This window comes from Drosophila erecta, unplaced genomic scaffold (assembly GCF_003286155.1).
Source record: "Drosophila erecta strain 14021-0224.00,06,07 unplaced genomic scaffold, DereRS2 tig00000000-arrow-pilon, whole genome shotgun sequence".
Taxonomy (NCBI): Eukaryota; Metazoa; Arthropoda; class Insecta; order Diptera; family Drosophilidae; genus Drosophila; species Drosophila erecta.
In genome coordinates this window covers 23,944,199-23,957,492 of record NW_020825194.1, presented here as the reverse complement: position 1 = coordinate 23,957,492, position 13,294 = coordinate 23,944,199, and the positions used below count along the sequence as shown (strand labels likewise).

Below are 13,294 nucleotides of genomic sequence, written 5' to 3'. Positions count from 1 at the left end.
GGCCAGAATGCAGCAACTTAAGACTTCATTAATAAGGTCTCTGACACAGAATTTATTTATTCTGAATACACGCAATAAAATAAAAAGTGAACCCATTGATATGGGCATCTCGGGCATCAAAAAGTATCTAAAAAGTTTTAGTTGTTAGGTGTACAAAATCCGAAATTTGTAAAAATTTTTAACACATCAAGCATTTACATTATTTAGTTAGTATTAACATTATTTAGTTCTCATTTCTTTCCTGTTTCTAGAAGGCCATTGAACTGAACTTAAGAAAGTATAACTTTCTTTGGTCTATATACATATATGTATAAATTAAAAAAAAACTTTGTTAAACTTATCATATTCGTATATCAGCGAAGTTGGTAACACGCCATTTGGGAAACACAATTCTAGGATGCTTTTAATGCCCATGGCTATGGTCGCTGTCATCGTCAACACGACGTATACGTAATAAAGCGGACATACTCTACAAAATCACAGCCGCGGATCACAACAACATAAAAAGGATCAGCCGAAGACGACAGCCGCCAACAAGTTGGCAAGGGAATTATCGGTTGATAAAACTATTTATACCCATTGCTCTTGAAGTAATAGGTACACAGTCTTGATTGGCGTACATACAGCAAACATTGTCCCCGCGGATAAGCGCGTTGAAATTTGTGTGGCGTGTACACGTGTATGTTGTTAAAGCCGTACTACGATTTGCTTTTGTTTATCAATATCTACATGCCAAATAATTTGTATAATCCGCGCATTTAATACAAAGTTATCAGCAAGGAATGAAGCGAACACTAGATGAAGCTCATCTGCGTCGCGGGGAGTGCGATAAGCAGGTATCTAATAGTCGAAGCACTCGACTATAGAAATAACTTAATATAATAAGTATAAGTAATCGTTAAAATCTTTTTCAATTTACATTATAAAATTTGATTGATTAAGATGCACGTAATGCAAAGCTGGTCGCAATCCCCCGTAGCACGGATTTCTTAAAATACATATATATTTCCGATTTCTGGTAAAATTCTAAGGATAAGGACTACAAATTCAAGAACTTTGATTTTGCCAAATGTCTATCAGTTACCTTAATATGCAACCTACATTTCTAAAATAATTCAAAAATTCCACATTATGATCGTGGTCCGGTGCGAGGGTAGTTGAAATCTTGTATTACCTACGAGGTAAATTATTAGTGACGATCCGAAATACAACAATTCTGGTTTAAACTTCTGTGACGAAAAAAATATTTATTTTATTAAATAATTCAATTATTTTCCTTTTTCTTTGACAGTTACAACCGCATTGAATCTAGGAAATTTTATCGTTCATGAAAAGATGCCAGTTTTCGAGAAGGTTGTCCTAAAGAAAAATGGTTGGCATTTTGTACATAACTTTTTTCTTATGTTAAGTTAAAATGATTTCTTCTTTTAAAATACAAATTTGATAAGCTGAAACGTTGTACATTCTTCTTTTCTCCTCACAGATACCATTAACTTCAATTGTTAATAGTAATTGAAACACGCCTGTGCTTATTTGAATCGGTTCTCAGGTGCATTTTATTACTTTTTGATTAAGTAGATGCAATCAGTCCGGAAAGTTGATAGCGAGTATATCTTAATAATCCGATCTTTCCAATTAGTAAATTAACATAAGTCTGGTTCGGAGTGAAACTTGATAGACTTGAATAGTGATCAGCTGGTGTGGCTGCAACTTGTCACCATTAATATATGGTCAGGTAAATCAACCATGCATCTTTAATGGTAGTGTAATTAATCTCATAACTCAAATTTAACACATTTTTATTCCCGTTACTCGTAGATTTAAAATTATGTAACATATATTAGGAAGGTATTCCGTCTCTATAAAGTATATGAACATCCAGATCTCGGAAACTTTAATTGTTAGAGACTTAAGTAAGCACGCACTCTAGAGATGTTATTTCATAATTTGTTATCCCAAGTTCTATTGACCCGTCGGGAACCGGCTCGTCTTGTGATCCTTATCAAGAAAATACATATACAAGTATATTTTATGACTCGGAACAGCCTTCTTTTACCTTCTGTATACTTTTCACCGAATGTAGTATGCTCTATTACTCCACGAGTAATTACTAAATACGAAATCCATAACGTAGTTGCTTTTCGCTTATGCAAATTTTACGATTTAGGAAATTATATTTTATTTTTAAAGTAAATTATTAGATTAAGTCGTCAAAGATCACTTCTTCAGGCTGTAAAAGTCATTGAACTTTGCAAGCTACATTGTGAGTATATAAGCGATTTAATTTTACTAAGCGTATTGCTAATTTAATTAAAAAAGAATTAAAGAAATTAAAGAAACCTGTAAAGAAGGTTTTTCCCGATTTGAAAAAGTACCATCAAATACAAGAGAATATTGTGTGCTCAAAAACCGAATACCCGAAAGGATAACTCAGAAAGGAGACCTTTTTTAGATAACTAAGCAAGTGCTTAACAAGTACCAATTAAATTGACTATGACACAGGTGATAATCTTGGAAATATTGCTGGGCTTTAAAGTTTTCAGGTGTTTTCCAGCTCATAAAGAAACTTGATTTTTGTTTTTACAATCGCCTTATTTACATTTTGCGACATTTGCAAATTAGCATCTAACATGACCAGTGGCCCGTCTCCGCCACCACGCCTATCCATTAAGATCACAATCCGGTGATACAAATACATATGGCTGGATCAAGTGGTTTTGGCCTGCAGCTCTAATGATAGTTTAATCGGCCGCATAATTCAATTAGAATTGGCCCAGCTGTCCAGCTGATGGAAGTGCTCCACACTTCCGTAAGTGCAGGACCAGATTCTTTGCAAGTAATCGCTTGGTACTCCACACGTTTGCGATTAAGATGGTTGTGGCTTGATAAGTTCGAAACGCTCGTTCACAAAAAGCGTCGTTGTCATTGCCATGTCCAACGCGACGTATGCGTAACAAAGCGTACCTAATCTGAAAAGGCCAAGTCACAGTCTCTGATCACAACAACATCAAAAGAATCGATCAGCCAAATGCGAAAGCCGTCGAATTGTTCGATTCGATTCGATACGATAGCCGGCGGCTGTTCTTAACAGTAAATTGTCTCGCTTCGAGTTGTTTAGGGAAATACTTTTCGCGGCGAAACAAGTTCGACTGCCTCCTGTTCATGTGCACAGAAAGAAAGTTAAATTTCAAATTTAATATATTTTAACACGCCATGCACGAGGAGTAAAAGAGTATACCAACTTGGTTCCCAAGTAAGGTTCATTTACCACTAGCTTGCTAGCATTCCGTCCATCCGTCTATCTCTACGTGTGAGATGAAGCAGCCAGATTCTTGTGACTAGTTGTCACTGTTCTCCAGAAACGGGCCATTCATAAATAGCCATAAATTATATAACCGCGGTTTGACGCAGATCGAGTGCATATAATTACGAAAGATATTTACGACTTTTGAGCCTAATCGGTGAGTAAGTAAAGGAGTTCTCAACGCTGATGATCCTGTAACTATCAACTTTTTGTGTACACTTCTTTCGTTGTCAGACCAAATTAATTCTTCAGGTGCAAACACTCAAAACCGAACGGGTTTCTGGGATTTTTCGCTGTGCAATATTTGCCTTAAAAAGCAAACAACGCGCTGATCGACAAAAACAAATGGAAACATTGTTGCCGACAAGCAATGCGATACGTAGAATCGCTCAACCGACTTCGCGGATGCGTCACACTTTCTTTTTGGGGAAGTCCGGATGCGGGAGATCGCTGGAATCAGCTCAGGTCAGCCAACTACTAGCCGGTTCCAAAGATGCCTCCTCACGGTCGCTGACGTTTCGGTCTGGAAACGTGACTCGGGTGCGAAGTGAGCGCGGCTCAGATATGAATCTTTGCATCTAGCAGATACAAACGGACGCAGATGCGATTGGGAGAGCAGCGGGTTAATTTAAATGGGCTGGGACACACCTTCTCTTTGGCTCGCTGTTATGGAAATCAATTCTCTTTTGGTAGTCAGGTAATTTCGAGTTTTGGTAGATCACTTTATCAACAGCAGACGAATGACATAACATTTCGGCAGTGAATCACATATGTACTTAAAAACTGGCCCAGTTCTCGTGTGAATCCTTTTTATTTCCGTCCAGCGAAAAGTCCCCAAATGCTTCTTTATGCTGAGCACGCTATTCAGTCGCTTAAAATGCAGAATACCAAATTAGCAGAGCGATTGAACGAAGGAAGTGAGTATTGAATGCTTACAATAGAAAAAGCCGCGCTTTTTATGGTCAATCAACAGTGAATGCAACAAGCGTTGAAGTTGTTCAATTGCCGACAATTATTTTTATGAAAGCAACTTTTTATTAGCGCTATTAAAGATTTACTTGCGCGAATAAAAATATAAATATAATTAAATTGATTACAAATCCCCAGATACTTGTATTATTACATAGATTATTAATACTATTAAAAATGGCATGTTTACAATTAAAATGATAGATCCGTTTTTTATTCCTAAACTCACAAAGTAACTGCACAACTGACCAAGCTGTCATAAATTCTTCTATTAAATTAATACACATGCAAATGGGAACATATTGTGTGGTAATGATGCCCATTGACAGCTCCAAATTGTTAGCCCGCATCGCAATTTGGATTTGCTGACGTGGATTCTTGCACGGAACACTCATGATTCGCTAATTAATAGTCGATTAATTGGATTCAACATTATTTGGAGCCGGGCTTTCTTTAAGTACTCGATCAATTAACTGATTAACCTTGGCACTGCAAACAATGATCAGCTTCAGACTTTCCTACAAAGTAGTTATGAAGTCCAATTGATTCCGACTGTGCACCTAGTCCGACTGCATTCGTAGGCAGCAGCTACGTGTATGTATGGAGTAATGATCGCCCTAAAAGTCAGGGGACAGGCGCCTCAACTGCAAATTTTCACACTGACTTTTTAATGGGAAGCACAACATGACGGCTGGCATATGTTAGGAAAAGGCAATCCCTCTCACAAACCCACCCAGATGTATGAGCACCGGACTGCCCAACTGACAGCTACGGAATCGATCTACAAATTGCAGCGACTGCGATCCTCGTTCTATTTGAAATTCCATTTTTAATGCGATTCTACTTTCGCACGATAAATAGTACTAACAATTGCGAACTAAAAGCCATAATCGCAATTAGTCTTGGTCTTAAACCCGACCAATTTGTAGCAATACAGTTTCAAAACTATAAAACCAGTCAGTGTGTTGAATAGTCAGATCTGAATAGTACGGAAATAATATAGCCAGTGTACAATCTGTCAGAATGTTGGCGATTTATATACGTTTAAAAACTATTGAACGAAATGTATAATATATTTCAAAGACTAAGCTCGAATTCAATGTGTAACGAAGAGGTATTAAAATTAAGAGGTTGGAGATACTCACTCCTACGAGTACATTTCCGTTAATGAGCTTCAGGCTAGTAGCAGTTTATCATTATCATTGTTTGTTATATGCTACTGTTTGAAATATATTTGTACTCCTGCTTTCTAGCCGAAAACGAAACAAGGACTAATCACTTTCCTCAATCCGCTGTGATATCTATCAGCTGTGCGTCAGACGAGGGATTTCCAAAGGTCTGGTGCGCAGAAATAGTAATCAAACTGCGCGATTCACCTGCCAATTAGTACTCAAGCGGGGCGGAGGGGATTTTCATTCCATTTCAATTCATTTCCTACGTCACCGCGCGGCGGTCCGCTGCAAATGGCGACCCTGCTGAAGCGGTACCAATTCTAATCTGGCGTCCACACACTGGCGCCCGCATATGGGTATGTGTGGTATGCTGCGAGCGGTAATTGCAGGGGCTGTAAGAGCAGGAACTGGTTTTTTCTGTCATTCTTCTGCACCCGACTGCGACTGCGCAGCCGGCGGCGACTGAGACGGCGGCGGATCGGTCGGATATATAAGATAGTCGGGGGCTGGGATTCTGATTAGTCTGCGAGCGCCGCTTACAAGTACATAGCACGTTGAGTTTTCCGAGTGCGTTGCAAGTTTTTTGGGTGCCCCCGAAATCAAAGTGAAACGCTAGTGAAGTGACCAGAAACGGAAGTTTTTTAACTGGTAGACTCACCCTCATACTTGATACTTCGAAATAAAGAAGAAAAATCGAATTTAACAGTAACGTGCTCAGTGTGAAACGGCCACAGATAAACATTTGAAAAAGAAAATTGAGAACCTGTTCAAAATATCAAGTGTCAGAATTGGTTGTTACCTACGGTACGTATACGTGATTATGAAGTATTCATTTAGATTCGGTCAACTCACCTTCCCAAAATTAATGTGCAAATTGACTTGACATGCATGCTGAGGTGCAGTTAGCAAAATATTTCTCGCGTAATTTAATGGCCGAATTAAGTTCCTCCGTACATAACAAACTTACTTCACATCCGACAGAAATTTCGAAAAATTCATTAAGCTGAGAATATTGCAAAAAAGAAGAACGTCGAAAAATGCAATTAGTTTCAACCATAAATTAATGGATTAAGCAAGGTGTTTTCACCTCGCTTCACTCGACGGAGACATTTTTGTAGGCTAAGGTTTTTGCTGTCGAAATGGCCATACAAGTGTGACTTAAAGGAAAACCAAACTATACCTCTCTGGATTCGAAAGGCACGAATAGAAGACCAGTTTTTCTAATGAAACCATTTACCGTTTGAGGAAGTAGGCGGGTTCTAAACGTAAGAAGGAAACTGGGTTCCCATAATGGCTCGTCCTTGGGAATGCACTTCAAATGCAAAAGGCAAACAGAATTCGAAAACCCTTCTTTTCTCAGAATACCCAGTTGTTTTCTCAGCGCTTAGCACCTTACTATTTTGCTAACTACTCGGCTTCTAGACAACCCATCGACATACTTAATGGTAGCATAAGTATCCCGCAAATGACATTTAATTTGTCTTAGCAAAACGCTTGTTATTAAGAGCGGCCAACACGGCGTATCGGCGCATACTTATTGATGGATTTATAATTGCAATTGAGTCATTGGCCAAAGCGATCGGCAATTAATTATGTTAAGTATGTGCTAAACGAGTGTCGCATATCGTTTACAAGTGCTTTTTATGGTGCACCATTTGCATTCGCCGACTTGAACTTGGCTCGATAATGAGCACGCGAACTGATTACCCCATTGACGTAAGACTCTTGGCCGAGATCGTTAGCTTTGCCCGTTTTCTGCTCTTGAAAGCGGTTTGTTCTTTTCCACATACAACACGGGCTTGTCATCCAATTGACTCACAATCGGAAATACTGTGGCGGTGGGGAAAGCAGAAAAAAAAAGAAAAAACCCACTCAGACAAAAACAGATCATACTCACCGGGACGACCCCAAAGCCGTGCAGATGCAGTGGAGGGCCCCACCACGGCTTAAATTAGACGCTTTTTACTCAATTAGGCAAATCAGTCGCGGCAAAAAAGGCATAATAATACATTCAATAAATGAACAGAAGTGGACTTCAGCATAGGCACTGTTGTGTTTTGATTCGGCCGCCTCCCACGACGATTCGACAAATTAATTAGCCACACACTTCGGAATTGCCACCAGCGGAAACGTTTGCGATACTAGATAAACCCGCGACCTTAGGCAATGTTGTTGATCCGCCAAGTGCAACAGCCACCGTGCTGGCAACGGTCTTTCAACCCGGCCAACAATTATGTAAATTACAGATTACATGGCAGGCTGATAATTATGGAACGATTTTCCAAAAGCGCCAGAACCTCCAAGCCAACTGAAAACGATCTAACGCAAATGCAACCTTGGTCGGAAAATTATAAGCAGCACTCGTCGAACTGCGGCGGTCTTAAATGCTTTTCGATCGAGCTGCTACAAGTTTTTAATGCTGCTTAGTTTGTTTTCGTTGATTTAATGGCAACAGGGGCAAAAGTAATAACATTAAAGCAGCCGCATGGATTTCACCTCATCAACAGAAGCAGCGAAGGTGAACAGAAGTCGCTGGATGCATTTAATCGATGATGTGAAATGCCAAGAACCAAAGGGGCTCAAGAATGCACTCGAGTGGCGGGACCAAAACAATGGACTTCATCAGCATTGTATGCAGATAGTAGAACGCGAGCTTACATATATGCTCAAGTATACATACTACATATATGTAGTATATATAGTGGGCAAACATAGTGCAGGTTGTGTATGCAAGTGAACAAACTAATTGGACTCACACGGCGCATACGTAATGGGCGCTTGGGAAATGATTTGAGCCTAGCCTTGAATTCGTTACGTATACGCCCCGTAAACCGTTGTAAATTGCTTGGCTGCCAAAAAAATGTATGCCAGTCGAGAATCAGAACCAAGCAAGTCCGAAAACCAGACCCAGAAGCCAGGCGGCGAATTTCCAGCTCTACAGTTGCGCAATTGAAGTATAACTTGTTCAGCCGCGATGGTTACAACCAGCAACCACCTCCACCTCCACCTCCACTTCCACCCTTCACTTCACTTCCACTCCATTTCCTCCTCGGCTGGAGAAGAAGCGGAAGCAAATAAATAATTCATAGCCTTCTGCCCCAAGAAGCTTCCTGACCACCTTGCCATTCCCAGCGGCAACGCCTGCTCCACTGCTCCACTGCTGCACTGCTTCACTTCCCCGATCGAAGTCACTTAACGAGGCCTCAAATCTAATGAAATCAAATTTCAAACCAAGTCAGAGATTAACATTTGCTAAGGCCAGGGGTACGGCACGGGTAATTGCCGTTCTTGGGCCTCCAGACGGCAGCTTGTCTTCATGTTTTGGATTAGAGCGCTTGACATTGGAGCCGGGCAGAATCAGATACAGGTAGTAGATACTACCAAACAGTCTCGGACACCAGAAGTGGTCGGCGCAATGACATTTCAGCTGGCTTTTATGACACTCCGATGGAACTTAACGAGCATGAGCATAAGGTTGGCGCTGCTCAAAGACCTCCACCAATCCTCGCCTGCGTGTTATGGCGGCTCGTAAAATGGGACAGCGACTGGTGTCTCCGGCAATTGGCTGGTTCCATGCAATTAACGAGTTAGCATGCCGAATTTCGAGCGGTTATTTAGGCTTTTGGCCATGTCCAACGACCCGGGTACACCATTTAAGTTTTATGCAGATTCAAAGCCATTCAAACTAGGAAAACATCTACTCAAAATTCCAACATTCAATTATTAAGGCACATTATTTAGCACAAATACTTGGCAATATAAACGTGGATTTTCAAAGCCGGAACACATCTCAATTCATAGTGTAAGCCCACATAGATTAAACTGACCGTAATTAGTATCGACAAACAGGTGGCTATGCTAATGCATTAAGTTCTACTTACGAAGGGGAAGGAGCTCTCTGGTCTCCTATTAAACAAACCTGTAATGAAAGTATGACTGATAGGTTAGGGAAAAATATGGTGCTAAGCGGGTAGATAATAATGTCGCCATAATTTAAAATTACATGTGCCCGTTGCTAAGCATTTAGTCCGAAAGCAGGCGAAATCAAGAAAGCAAAACTTCCTTTAAAAATAATCTTTATACGCCACGCCCTTTGACAGAGAAATAAGAAATTCCAGTTCTTCGAATAAGGCCTTTCTTAAGCACTAATTGCATTAGGAATTGCATTTTTACAAATAAAAAACATTAATGAAATCATATTACCCTGAAACCCATAATCAGCAAGTCATTAACATGGAAAATCGAATTCCAGTTTATTTGTACCTACAATATCTGCAGCTAAGAGACTGCAATTAAATTGAATAAATAAGGCATCCGCTGAAGGCAGGTCCAATATTCATACTCATTTATTATAATAGTTTATTGTGCGAGCGCTCCATTATCACGAAGTGCGATAAATATGCAAGTATGAATGAATTTAATTGCTACCGCAAGGCAGTAAGGCATTAACCTGCATTGCGACGAAAGCTGGGAATGATGATGTAACTTAGAGCTTATGCTAATACTACCCTGATAGTTTCCACAATTACAAGTAATAGATTTTGATTTAATTCTCCCACAGATAAAACAACTTTAAGATGGGTTCGCTGCCACAATTGTCGATCGTTAAGGGTCTGCAGCAAGACTTTGTGCCGAGAGCTCTGCACCGCATCTTCGAGGAGCAGCAGCTGCGGCACGCCGACAAGGTGGCTCTTATCTATCAGCCCAGCACTCCGGGCCAGGGAATGCCGCCCAGTCAGAGCAGCTATCGCCAGATGAACGAGCGGGCAAACCGCGCAGCCCGTCTCCTGGTGGCCGAGACCCACGGCCGCTTCCTGCAGCCGAACAGCGATGGTGACTTCATCGTGGCTGTGTGCATGCAGCCGTCGGAGGGACTGGTCACCACACTGCTGGCCATCTGGAAGGCAGGCGGCGCGTACCTGCCCATCGATCCCAGCTTCCCGGCGAACCGCATCCACCACATCCTGCTGGAGGCCAAGCCCACTTTGGTGATTCGCGACGACGACATTGACGCCGGCCGTTTCCAGGGAACTCCCACACTATCCACCACCGAACTCTATGCCAAATCCCTCCAGCTGGCTGGCTCCAATCTGCTCTCAGAGGAGATGCTGCGCGGTGGAAACGACCACATCGCCATCGTACTCTACACTTCGGGCAGCACGGGTGTCCCCAAGGGAGTGCGTCTGCCGCACGAGAGCATCCTCAATCGCCTCCAGTGGCAGTGGGCCACCTTTCCGTATACCGCCAACGAGGCGGTGAGCGTTTTCAAGACGGCCCTAACCTTCGTGGACTCGATCGCCGAGCTTTGGGGCCCGTTGATGTGTGGCCTGGCCATTCTAGTGGTGCCCAAGGCAGTGACCAAGGATCCCCAGCGATTGGTGGCCCTGCTGGAGCGATATAAAATCAGACGTCTGGTGCTGGTGCCCACTCTCCTGCGCTCGCTGCTTATGTATCTGAAGATGGAGGGAGGCGGAGCTGCCCAGAAACTGCTGTATAACCTGCAGATTTGGGTCTGCTCCGGAGAACCCCTATCAGTTTCCCTGGCAAGCAGCTTCTTCGACTACTTCGACGAAGGGGTACACCGGCTGTACAACTTTTACGGATCCACAGAGGTATTGGGCGATGTCACCTACTTTGCGTGCGAGAGCAAGAAGCAACTAAGCTTGTACGATAATGTGCCTATAGGTGAGATTTATCTCGGATTCCTAATTTGCAATGTTGTGTATAACCTGTGATTTCTCATCCGGAAGGCATTCCTCTGTCGAATACCGTTGTCTATTTGCTGGATGCCGACTATCGTCCAGTGAAGAACGGCGAGATCGGGGAGATCTTTGCTTCGGGGCTCAACTTGGCCGCTGGTTATGTCAATGGACGCGATCCGGAGCGGTTCTTGGAGAATCCTCTGGCTGTGGAGAAGAGTAAGTAATTCATCTAATATCTTCTGAATGCATTTTCAAATACATGCAAGGTAGTTGATTATTATTGCTGTCGTTGAATATTATTATTACTTAATACGACTTTGCCTCTCCAGAATACGCCCGTTTGTATCGCACAGGGGACTACGGATCCCTGAAGAACGGCAGCATCATGTACGAGGGACGCACCGACTCCCAGGTGAAGATCCGTGGACATCGCGTCGATTTGTCCGAGGTGGAGAAGAACGTGGCCGAGCTGCCGCTGGTGGAGAAGGCCATTGTTCTGTGCTACCATGCCGGTCAGGTCGATCAAGCTATCCTGGCCTTCGTCAAGTTGCGCGATGATGCACCCATGGTCACCGAGATGCAGATGGAGGCGCGTCTCAAGGACAAACTGGCCGACTACATGACCCCGCAGGTGGTCATCCTAGAGCACGTTCCATTGCTGGTCAACGGCAAGGTGGATCGCCAGGCGCTGCTCAAGACCTATGAGACGGCCAACAACAACGAAGGTGACTCCAGCATTGTCCTGGACTTTGACTACTCGCAGGTTCCTGAGGATCTGAAGCTCACTGCTCGGGATCTCTTCGAGACAGTGGGTGGGGTGATTGGACGCTCCACCAGAGCTACCCTGGCTCCGCACAGTAACTTCTACGAGCTGGGCGGCAACTCGCTGAACTCCATTTTCACGGTCACCCTACTGCGCGAGAAGGGCTACAACATCGGTATTTCCGAGTTCATTGCGGCCAAGAATCTGGGCGAGATCATCGAAAAGATGGCGGCCAACCATGATGCAGTGCAGCTGGAGGAGGAATCCTTGAATGCTTGTCCGCATCTTAAGATGGAGGCGGTGCCGCTACGCCTGGAGCACCGTCAGGAAGTCATCGAGTAAGTACATATTAGCCGGAGCTCGACCGGAAGTGGAATTACTAATCGCATAACACCCGTTTCAGCATTATTGTTGCTAGCTTCTATAACAAGGCCGACCTGGAGCAGTGGCTCAAGCCCGGAGTTTTGAGAACCGATTACAGCGACATCCTGAACGTAAGTAGCTAAAGCTTCCTATTTCATGTAAATACATTTCCTGTATTATGGCTTCACAGGATATCTGGAATGTGTTGGTGGAGCGGGACCTAAGTTTCGTGGTCTACGATACCAACACGGATCGCATTATTGGCACAGCGTTGAACTTCGATGCGCGGAACGAGCCCGAGGTGGACATCAAATCCAAGCTGCTCATTGTCTTCGAGTTCCTGGAGTTTTGCGAGGGTCCAATCAGGTGAGTTGTCAATCCTTCCTCCATGCGCCATGTGCTCACGCGGAATCTCCAACAGGGACAACTACCTGCCCAAGGGGCTCAACCAAATCCTGCACTCGTTTATGATGGGCACCGCCGAGAAGCTGAATCCCCGCGAGAACATCGCCTGCATGCACTTCATGGAGCACGAGGTGCTGCGGGTGGCCCGTGAGAAGCAGTTCGCCGGCATCTTCACCACCAACACCAGTCCGCTGACGCAACAGCTGGCGGACGTCTACCACTACAAGACGCTCCTCAACTTCCAGGTGAACGAATACGTGCACTCCGACGGCAGCCGTCCATTCGGCGATGCACCGGACGAGCAGCGCGCCATCGTCCACTGGAAGGAGGTGGGCAAGTAGGACGACCCGGTGGACGTGTCACCGAACCAGATCTGCAGCGAATTTATCCCGCACCACGTATTATATTTAACTAGCATAGCCTACCACCTAGTATTAGCCCTAGGCATAGTGTAACCTAGCGAGAAGTTTCGTAAGTTTGTGTTGACTAGTTGTAAGCTTTTGAATTCAAGACAATTAAATACACAACAATAATTAACTACAAAGTGGTTTCATTGCACCGGCGCTCTCTTGACCGTGGGCAAGGCACTTTCCAAAATTCCAACCCAGCGCAATTT

General features: G+C 43.4%; 1 protein-coding gene across 1 annotated transcript; it reads left to right on the top strand.

Annotated features, from left to right (window-relative positions):
* Positions 1-5,967: 5,967 nt before the first annotated feature.
* LOC6553419 (mycosubtilin synthase subunit C) lies at positions 5,968-13,215 on the top strand. Its single transcript, XM_001979281.3, has 7 exons — positions 5,968-6,249; positions 10,007-11,130; positions 11,196-11,363; positions 11,477-12,248; positions 12,314-12,404; positions 12,464-12,639; positions 12,695-13,215. The coding sequence occupies exons 2-7, from the start codon at positions 10,023-10,025 to the stop codon at positions 13,017-13,019; spliced, it is 2,640 nt and encodes an 879-aa protein (XP_001979317.1). The 5' UTR covers positions 5,968-6,249; positions 10,007-10,022; the 3' UTR covers positions 13,020-13,215.
* Positions 13,216-13,294: the final 79 nt, after the last annotated feature.